Below are 10,859 nucleotides of genomic sequence, written 5' to 3' on the forward strand. Positions count from 1 at the left end.
CATATCACTTCTTTCTTTCCGGTCTGGATGCCCCTTGTGCCTCTTTCCTGCCTTCCTTAAATGCCCTGGCTGGAACCTCCAGGACAGTGTTGAATAGAAGTGGTGATAGCAGACATCCTTGTTTTGTTCCTGATATTTCAGTGTTTTGCCGTTAAGTGTGATATTAGCTGTGGATTTTTGTAGATGTCCTTTATCAGTTTGAAGAAATTTCCTTCTGTTCCCAGTTGTTGAGTGTGTTTATCACGAAAGGGTGCTGCGTTTTGTCCCGTGCCTTTTCTGTGTCAGTTGAAGTGATCATGTGTATGTTGCTGTTTTGATTTACTGGCATTTTGTTGAGATGATACTTTTTTTTTTTTTTTTTTAAGATTATATGCTTTTAAGAGAAAAAAAGTACAACATTAAATTTTTATAGTAGGATCACATAGAATAAAAGAGAATTTTTTTAAAGGAAAAAATTGACTATCTTTGAGGAGTAGAATTATGGCGACTAGTTTCTCCTGGCTGTAGTTTTCTCTGTTAGGTTTTATAGTTCCTCAGAGGACCTTGGTATGCAAGAGGAAAAGTTGCCTCCATAGATTAACAGATGGGGGTGCTGGTCCCAGCCAGGGGGTAAGGAGATGGTCACCCCCGAGCCTAGTTAGTGGGAGTTGAATGGATCAAGCCTTTCTGGAGAGCATCAGGACTCAGCAATTCTGTATTTAGGAATTTGCCATAAGGAACTGTTTGGACAGCTCTACCAAAGTGTATGATCACAGAGTCCACCAGCTTAAATATCCCTCCATAGGTCATGGAGCACAGTGAATAGTAGTTGCTGTGACCTGGGTTTTCAATTATATATATTTAGATATGTGCCCTTTTAAAAATGTCTGGAAGGGTGTGTACCAAAGCAAGAAGACTGGAAGTGTTCTCGCAGTAGGGCTCCAGAGAGAAGTTTTCCGTTTAACTTGCCTGCACCTCAATCTGCTCATTTCAGAAACCCCTTTGTGTTCAGGGGTGGGAGCTGGCAAGGCAGGCTTCCTTGGAGGGAGGTGGTGGGAGACAGCGTTTGACTGTCTGGGATGGATGATTGGGAGGGGCAGGTGACAGTATTAGCTAAAATTTGTCCTCTGGGTTCCCCTTCCTGGCCCAGAAGGGTTGGTATCTATGTGGGTAGTGAAGACGTTTCTTTCCTCCCGTGCTTTAATTTCAGACCCCGACTTTCCCAAGCTGTCTGCATGTTAACACAGGCCTGCTCCTGACATTTGTCTGGGACTAGCATATCGAACCCACTGCCCATTGTGGGACAAAAGAGAATTGCGAGAATGTGACCGGGGCACCGAAACATCTGGTATTTGTAGGGCTTTATTTTTAGGATGCACAGATATAGTCTTATCCTTTAACTTCAAAAAAAAAAGAAGAAGTTGTGAAACAGTTCTTGCCTGCCAAGGTTCAGATGTCTTTCTCGCCACCTACTAACCTGGATCAGATTTACTTTTCACACCTAGATACCAGTATTAGCATTGCTGTCTGAATTGACTCCTCCTGGTGGGAGATGTTTTCATTCAGGCAAACCCACCACTGACTTCTCCCAGATGTCCATACCAGCCTTCCTCTTGCTCAGAGCTCCGTTTCACATGTCTTCTCTTTTAGGTACTGCTTCTCTGAGATGGCCCCAGTGTGTGCAGTGGTTGGAGGGATCCTGGCCCAGGAAATTGTGAAGGTAAAAAGTCCCGTGGCGTGGAAGATCATTGGCCCTCCACACTAGGACCTTGGATGTGCCGACAGAGAACCCAGAGCTGTCTTAGAGAGCTGCCTGGTTTCTCAGACCCCAGTCATCCTTGTCTCCTGACCTCCCTGTTCCCTTTCTCCCTCCCTTTTTCCACTTCATCCCCTTCTCTCCAGCCCATTCATGTGGGCCTTCAGCAAATGGCCTTGGGAGTGCCTACTTCGTGCTGATAAGCCCAGAACTGGACACAGAGCCCATGGGGCTGTCTGCCGTCCCCTAACTATACCACCCAGCTGTCTGGTGTTGTGACATTTGCCACAGATTCTGCTTCTCACAGCTCTGTGAAGTGGGCACTGTCCTGATTCACACTTAAGGGGTGGACACCGAGGCCCAAAGAAGGGCCTCCACAGCCTGTACTGCTCCCGTCTGCTCCACAGTTTCCCTCCGCTCATGCCATGGCATCAGAGTTCCCTCTTGTTACTTCGCACCCCGTGGGCGAGTGTAGAGCAGGGGAGTCAGCACCAGAGGAGCTCAAGCCCTGTGCCCAGAGCCCACAAGGCTCTGCCCAGCGTGCCCTGTGCCCACATTAGGCAGGTGTCCTTCTCCCTCTTGAAAGGGGAGCTTTCACACAGGGTCATGTGTTTAGTACCTGGCATGGCACTTTGAAGTCTCTTCTGGAGCATTTGGGTTATCAGAACTGTAGCATACCCGCCAGTATGTGTTCCTTTCTTGGGGGACTGTGATATTTTCCTAAAGTGATGAATTTGCCTTGCGCACATCTTGACCACTGAAGTGGACTTGCAACAGTGGACCAACTTCCCCTGCTTTGTCTTGGTTTGCACACTTGCTTCAGAAACAGTTGACGCAATCTGATGGTCCCACCATCTTCTTAAGGCTTTTTCCCTCTCTTTTCTTCCGTGATCATTCTCTGGATCAGATTCTTTCTGAGTCTCACTCTGTGGCGTAGGCAGTGGGAGGCACAGTGGGAGGAGAGGAGAGGCACCCGCTGCTGTGTGCGGCCTCACCCTGCTTCTGCCTGCCCAGGCTGCTGGCAGGGTTCGGCTCGGGCCCCCCGGCCTGGGAAGTCGGTGGTGGCTGCGGGAGGACTGTGTTGAGAAGGACTCTGAGACTGCCTGTGGAGAGACTTGGCAGGAAAGAGTACAGTGATGGAACAGCAAGGGGAGAGTGGGAACCTAGTATGTTTTGTATCCTATGATGATGAGAGCATAGATGACACTTATTTATTTTAAACATAGTTTTCTCTAGGACTTTCTTTTTTTGACTCTGCTGGGTCCTTGTTGCTGCCAGAGGGCTTTCTCTGGTTGCAGAGAGTCAGGACTGCTCTCCAGTTGTGGGGCATGGACTGCTCATTGTGGTGGCTTCTCGAGGACATGAGGGTTCCGTAGTTGTGGTGCACGGGCTTAATTGTGCCTCGGTGCATGGAATCTTCCCAGACCTGGGATCGAACGCGTGTTCCATGCGTTGGCAGGTCGACTCCCCACCACTAGACCATCAGGGAAGTCGCTAGATAGCATTTGTTGAAAGCCCATTCTGCACCCACTGCTTGGAAACCTTGTTCTCGACTTGATAGACTCGTTTGATCCTCACAACAGCGCATGAGGTAGGAGCCGCTGCGATCCCTGCACTGAGATGCAGAGCAGCGGTGAGGCCGGGATTCAAGCTCATGCCGTCTGGCTCCTGGGTCCATGCTCTTCAGCCCTCGGCCAGCAGGTCTCGGGTGCCCTCAGCCTCGCCTCCACACATCCCGCTGAGACGCTGCTTCCTGACGTTCTTGCGTGGGATGGAGGTGGTGGGCTGGGCAGGCAGTCTTGCCCCACTGTGTGCAGGGGCACGCGGCACCTGCGCCCCAGTCCCGCCTCCGGGCGCCCCTCCTCCTGCCGCCGGGCACAGCTGTGGCCCGCATCTTGTTCCTGTCTGTCCCATGGCCAGAGCACTCTGCGTTCCTGGCTGCAGGCGTGTTTGGAATCTCCCCTCCCCCTTCGGAAGCACGTTCCCCCTGGCCCCGCTTTCACCCCGTGCCCTGCTGTCTTGTCCCTGCCACTCCCCCTCACTTAACACCGGTCCAGCTTCAGCCAGCTGGCGGTAAAGGCTTGCCATCTGAGGGCGGCAGACCTCCGCCCTCTCCCTGGTGGGGCCCTCTGACCACGGTAAAATGTAAACATCAGGAGATGGGGGTAGACGTACAAGTCTGTTCCCTGGGAATCGTCTCTTCCCTCCTTCCTCGTATCTTTCCAGACACCACACATTCTAGTCCCGTCCTGTGTCTCATCCTCCTTCCTTGGGTTCTTTACCTCTCACTGTTGGTGGGCAGTCTCCCCTCCTACAGCGCTAGAGGTGAGAGTTGACAGCAGCAGCCTTACCAGGCTCCGTGTGAAAATGCATTGTGCCATCTCCTGGAACATGGGTTCTTACGTCTGGGATCCACCTGTGTGCCCTTCCACCTGGCCGAGTGCCTGGGGGCCTCAGATATTGGGAAAGGACCTCCTGTTCAAGCAGTAGCAGCTCCCATTTATTGAGAATCTACTCTGCGGCCGGCATGTTACAAGCTGGATCGCGTTTCATACTCACCAGGAACCCTAATAGGCTGAGGCCGTTTGTTTGGGTTTTCCTATGCAAGCTCAGAGAAGCCACCCTCTGACACCAGGTCAACACCTCCTTTCCAGAACAGTTTGTTCCAGATTAAGCACTTGGAATAGGTATAATCATCTCCATTTTACAGACGAGGACTGGGATTGGCGCTCAGTTCAAGGAGGAGAGGTTCAGGGCCCAGCTTTGTAAAGGCAGGCCTGCCTGAGGAGTGACTGACTGCATGGAGCTCCCGGGCACCTTGGCAGGTTGCAGTTTGCATGGGTGATGTCCTCCTCTTTAAACAGTAACCCTTCTTGGGTTGAGAATGTCTTAGAAAACTCACTGTCACTTCTGGACCTTTCCCCGGTCCACACAGGTCACTCGTGGTCCAGCATGTAATCCCAGGGACTGTCACTCCATCTCTTAAAAGTGCTCTGACCTGTTAGCCCCACGAAATGATGACCATTTCCATGGCCGACTAGAATCTCCCAGGCACTCTGGATGCCCAGCCCGGTGTGTCCCGTGGAGGGCCAGCAGCACTGCCTTCCCCTGGGAGTGTCGGTGTGCGTCCCCCCAGGTGACAGAGGCTGTGCTCTCAGATGGGTCAGAATGATCATTCACTGCCTTTCTCAGCGGAATGTTCATAAGTAATTATTACGGCCATTTGCCATTGGTGCTTCTCTGAATTAAGCATTGTTTTAGATATTGGAGGTAAAGCATCTCTCTTAATCCCCAGGATAAAACAGTTGTTGTTTTCATTTTACGCAGGGAACGTAAAGGTCTGAGGGGCTAAATGGTCTGCTCAAGGGCACACAGCTGGTAGGGGACAGAGTGCAGGGACAGGAGAGCCACAGTCAGAACTGTTTCCTGACCTGGCCACATAGCCCCTGGGGAGCAAAGTCAGCCTCTTTCGAGAACCACTCTCCATGTTGCTTTGGAAAGGTCTCGGTTCAGGGGTCTATTCTCTTTTCTCCCTCGAATCCCCTTTTAAGCGCTTGAGCTGAACCTTCTTATTTCCCTCCGCAGGCCCTGTCTCAGAGGGACCCCCCTCACAACAACTTCTTCTTCTTCGATGGCATGAAGGGGAACGGGATTGTGGAGTGCCTGGGCCCCAACTGAACCCGAGACTCTGCGGCCCCAGAGATGCTGACCGCACAGCGCCCTTGTGCGATCGATCCCCTCCTCTCCCCCATGAAGGCCTCTCCAGGCGAGGGAAAAACCAAGTTACTGAACCAGTACCAACCATTTCCTGCGAGGCGCGAGGCTGCGCAGCACCAGCGGCTGCACAGGGGCCTGGGTCCTGACGGTCTCCTGCCCGCCCCAGGCCTCCCAGCTCGCCTGCGCGGCCAGTTCCTGGAAGTCCCCAGCCAGGAACCAGCACACTTGGTTGCCTAGGAGCCTCTCGCCACTTTCTTGTCCTCAGTCCCCACCTGATGTCACCCGGTGAGGAGCATGACTTCAGGTGGGGAATAATGCCCTGGGCCGTGAAACCACACGGCAGAACCACAGTTCCAAGTGTAGACAGGTGCCCTTAAGAGAGCCAAAAACATGGCGGGTGGAGTGTATCTCCACCAAAGGTTGAAGCTCTGAGAAACAACAGGTGCCATCTGGTGTGCTGTTCTTGAGTTTTAGTTTAGAATTAGTTGAGTTCCAGCCTGGATTTTGAAAGAGAGGAAGTATTACCAAATTCTCTTGGGTATTAGGGTGAGGCCTTGCCAGTGGAATATTAATGGGAAAGCTTGTTTAAAAAGGCAGATTCCTGGGTCCCACCCCTGGGAAGCCAGCCTGACTCTTTGGCTTTGAGGTGGGATGGGGGAGCCGGCCTGTCTCCCTGCAGAGCCCCTCACAGGTGAAGGCAGTTGCGCTGCAGGCTGTCGCGTTGAAGGGCTGTGTTGGTCCTTCTTGTTACCCCCCTGAATCGCAGCTATTCGTGTGTTTTTTATATTTTCTATATTTCTTTGGTTCTTCAAAAAGGAATGATAGAAATAAAGTTATTTGCTTTAAGATTTGTTTTTCTTCCATGTGAGAAACTTCTTCCTCTGACAGGGAGCAATGGCCTGTTTAAACCTGAAGATGTATCCCTGGATGCTTGAACACAACACCATGGCCCTCCCCTCCGTCACCATTCCTGCCACTGTTTTCCTGAGCAATGCAGCAAAAGTTAGCATGCTCATATTCTAAAACACACAGAAGCTTGAGTCTTGTTGTCAAATAATTCCGTTAAGTAGTGGCTGTTCGCAGTGACAGCAATTGTAATGTAATAATAGTGGGAAAGGAGTAAAAGTGAGCAGTGATCTCATAGCAGTTAAGTGAGACCGAAGTAAAATGCCCCAAGTCCCACAGCTGGACGGGTCAGAGCGGTCGCTGGAGTGCCAAATGTATCTTGACTCAGCGACCCGAGCGTGCGTCCACCTGGAATGCGTTCCTCACCCACACTTGGCTTTCTCCCCATATGTAAATTGGCTGGTTAGAATGAATAAATCAGCTTCTCTATTTCAGCCCTGTTGATGTCAGTGAGAAAAGAAAAGCACGGGTCTCCTCTGGGAGGAGGGACTCAATTCTCCCCCCTCCTGGTCCTCTCTGCCCCCTCCTGAGGTGAGGCTAGGCTCTATTTCTGGAGCAGCCCTTTTCTGGGCCCTAGAGTGTTGAATCAGGGGTTCCTTGCAAAAATTTCACAGGGTCTTGGAAAATCTGAGCTAATTACACCCTTTATTTTGCAATGTGGGGCGTCGGTCACAAGGGGGAGCGACGGGTCTGGATGGATTAAAAACAAAACTGTCTTAGAATCTTCTCTGCAACTTTTCAAACTTTTCCACCCCTGTGTACCTGTAATGGCAGAGACTTGAGTGACCCCAAAATGACCCCTTGGGAATCTGGAGGGTGGTGCTGGAAACCTCCAGCCCTGAACAAGAAAAAGGCTTAATTCCCCTTGCTCTCAAATTTCATATTTTTCCATATTACAAGTTTGTGTTACCTTAAGAAGAGATTTCCCGGTCTCCAGGAAGTCCATGGTGATTATCCTGTGGGTTCAAACACCTCGGGACATGCAGCCCACTTGGGAAGAAGGATCCTGTCTGAAGGTAGCGTATGTTTGGTGGGGGAAGTGCTGAAGTTAGCAAATGAAATGGTTCTGCCAGGCCTCTTCCCTCCATACCCCACTTCTCTTGTCTCTGGTGTGCGTAATAACCAAACTTAGGTTCTCAGTGGTTGAACATTCTAGTGAACGGGTGGCTACTCAGAAAAGCCTCCCTTGTCTTAGACGTTAAGAATCCACCTGCCAATGCAGGCGACCTGCATTCGATCCCTGGTCCAGGAAGACCCTACATGCCACGGAGCAGCTATGCTGGCGCGCCACAGCTGCTGAGCCCGAATTCTAGAGCCCCTGAGCTGCAGGGGGAGCTGGAGGAGGCTGGGTGCACAGCAACAAAGACCCAGTGCGGCCAAACATCTTAAACTTTTGGCCCCATCACAGCCTTACAGTCCATGATTTCCCTTTCCACTGCGGACCCTTTTTTTCAGTTTCTTGCATTTTATTGATAAGTATAAATGTCCCATCTATTGAGGTGTGCCCTACTTGTCCCTCTACAGGTAGGGAAATGTAAGTTTATGTATCAGTTGGCAAAGAGTGTAATAACAGCTGAAGTCCTCACACAACCCACTTGATACCTTTCAAAATAATGAGACTTCAGATAAATTGCTTGAATCCTCACAGCAACTATGGGGGTAGATAAAAAAGTTAATACTTGCGGGCATTTGTAAGGGGTGTTGATATGCTTCGTATGACTACAGCATGAGATGATGGGGAGAAGAGGGTTAGCGGGGCTGTGTGTTGGCAGAGCTTCTGCGCTGTAAGTGACGTGACACTCCATAGATAACGAATAGGTAAGGATATGTTTGTGATCCCGGGAGCAATACTAAAAGATGCTGATACACCTAAAGATAAGTTTGAAAGAAAGTATTCAAATAATCCAAGAGGAGGCAGGAGAGAGGAAACACAAAAACCTGATGAAGAGAAAACAAGAAAACGACCTAATCCAAACAGGTCAATAGTTCAACGAAGGGGACTTCCCTGGTTGTCCAGGGGTCAGGACTCCCAGCTCCCACTGGGCCTGGGTTCAATCCCTCCCTGGTCGGGGAACTAGGATCCCACAAGACTTGTGACAGAACCAACATGCTCCCCACCGCCCCCCAAAAAAAAACTTTGGGGCCTTGGGCCCTGTGTGTATGTAAGCATGAAGGAAATACAGAGAGGCACAAGATGAATACCCAGTACCCACCCACCATCATTTAGCTACTTGCTGTTTCTGCTCACCATTATTTGCTGTGTATTCATCGTGATAAATTTCAAGTTCATTCCAGTTCACTGCTGTGTGTTCTATTGTGTGACAGCAGACTTGATTTACCCTTCAAACTGATGGCTCTTGCTACTTAGATGGTGGCTTTGTGTCTTGCCAACCCTTGGACACCTGTGCACGTCCACTTCTTTTTTTCTATTTCTGTCTGTGCTGGGTCTTCGTTGCTGCACAGGCTCTTTTCTATTTGCGGAGAGTGGGGGCTCCTTCCTAGTTGCGATGCTTGAGCTTCTCTTGTGGAGCACGGGCTCTAGGGTGTGCCGGCTTCCATTGCTGTGGCACATGGGCTCAGTTGCGGCTCCTGGGCTTCAGAGCACGGGCTTAGTTGCTCGGTGGCATGTGAGATCCTCCCAGATCAGGGCATCGAAGCCGCGTCTCCTGCACTGGCAGGTGGATTCCTTACTGACCCACCAAGAAAGCCCTGAACATCCACTTGTGAAGGAGACACCCAGGAAGGTGCTTATTGCCATAGGCAGGTACATCCTCAGCTTGACCAGCTTTTGCCAAATTCCTGTCCAAATGATGGCTCGCGTTTCCGTTTCCCTCAGCCTGCCCTTTGAGAAGAGCCACTTTCGGGGAATGCCCTGGTGGTCCAGTGGTTAGGACGCTGCTCTTCCACTACAGTGGGTGCACATTCGATCCCTGGTTGGGAAACAAAGGTCCACGTGCACCACACCCCCACCAAAAAAAAAAAAAATTTTTCTCTGAACTGCCCCTTTACTGGGATACCCAGGGGAAGGGGCAAGGCTGGGGTCTAAGCCTGTCTGGGCCAGTCCTCTGTGGAAGATGCCACAGGAGAAACATTTGGCTCATTACCCTGTTTTCCGGAAGATAGCAGTAGAAGCGCCCCTTATATTTTCCTTTTTGTGGGGGGCAGCCATACCACTTTGCTCTTGGGATCTTAGTTCCCCTGACCAGAAATGGAACATGGGCCCCCTGCAGTGGAAGTGAGGCATCCTAACCGCTGGCCCACCGGGGAAGTCCCTCTCCTTCTTGTATTAATTCAACACAGGGTTTTTGTGTTTTTAATTTGGCTGCACCTAGTTGTGGCATGCAGGACTTTTGGCACGTGGGATCTAGTTCCCTGACCAGGGATTGAACCCAGGCCCCCTGCATTGGGAACGCGGAGTATTAACCACTGGATCGCCAGGGAAGTCCCTCCCCTTGTATTAATTCAACACAAGGCTTTAACACTAGGTTAGAGTGTCAGACTTTATTTTGGGGGGCTCCAAAATCACTGTAGATGGTGACTGCAGCCATGAAATTAAAAGACGCTTACTCCTTGGAAGGAAAGTTATGACCAACCTAGATAGCATATTCAAAAGCAGAGACATTACTTTGCCAACAAAGGTCCGTCTAGTCAAGGCTATGGTTTTTCCAATAGTCATGTATGGATGTGAGTGTTGGACTGTGAAGAAAGCTGAGCGCCGAAGAATTGATGCTTTTGAACTGTGGTGTTGGGAGAAGACTCTTGAGAGTCCCTTGGACTGCAACCAGTCCATTCTGAAGGAGATCAGCCCTGGGATTTCTTTGGAAGGAATGATGCTAAAGCTGAAACTCCAGTACTTTGGCCACCTCATGCAAAGAGTTGACTCATTGGAAAAGACTCTGATGCTGGGAGGGATTGGGGGCAGGAGGAGAAGGGGACGCCAGAGGATGAGATGGCTGGATGGCATCACTGACTCAATGGACGTGAGTCTGAGTGAACTCCGGGAGTTGGTGATGGACAGGGAGGCCTGGCATGCTGCGATTCATGGGGTCGCAAAGAGTCGGACATGACCGAGCGACTGAACTGAACTGAACTGGAGGGTGCTTGGGCTTCCCAAGTGTCACTAGCGGTGAAGAACCTGCCTGCCAGTGCCCACCAGGTCTATCTCAGGACTGACACATTCCCCGGGACTCCTCACGGTGGGACTTCTGAGTAAGTTAAAGGTCATTCACTCATTCTGTGAATCTTGAGCCCCCTGATGTTTTATCCAATAGGAATAAAGTGAGAAAGTCCCCCAAAAGCCCTGTCTTCCCAGGGCTCAGCTTTTAGTGGGAGCCCAGGAAGGGTGCATGAAGGCTGGGCTCCCACAATGGCTCAGGGCCATTTAACCAGAGCGACAGACACCCCAGGGTGCTCCAGGCACCGCCCACCCACCTCCTCCCAGACAAGGGTCACAGGCTGGGCCCAGGCCCCGCTGCGGGGAAGGACAGCTGACAAGAGTATC

At 50.9% G+C, this 10,859-nt stretch overlaps 1 protein-coding gene across 1 annotated transcript in view; it reads left to right on the forward strand.

Moving 5' to 3' along the window:
* The window catches only part of SAE1 (SUMO1 activating enzyme subunit 1), a 61,951-nt gene extending 55,653 nt beyond the window's left edge, over positions 1–6,298 (forward strand). The window contains exons 8-9 of the mRNA XM_055551345.1: positions 1,630–1,699; positions 5,321–6,298. Coding sequence (XP_055407320.1) covers positions 1,630–1,699; positions 5,321–5,413 — 163 coding nt within the window. The 3' untranslated portion in view covers positions 5,414–6,298. The remainder of the gene's footprint in view (positions 1–1,629; positions 1,700–5,320) is intronic.
* Positions 6,299–10,859: the final 4,561 nt, after the last annotated feature.

This window comes from Bubalus kerabau, chromosome 17 (assembly GCF_029407905.1).
Source record: "Bubalus kerabau isolate K-KA32 ecotype Philippines breed swamp buffalo chromosome 17, PCC_UOA_SB_1v2, whole genome shotgun sequence".
NCBI classification, from domain to species: Eukaryota; Metazoa; Chordata; class Mammalia; order Artiodactyla; family Bovidae; genus Bubalus; species Bubalus kerabau.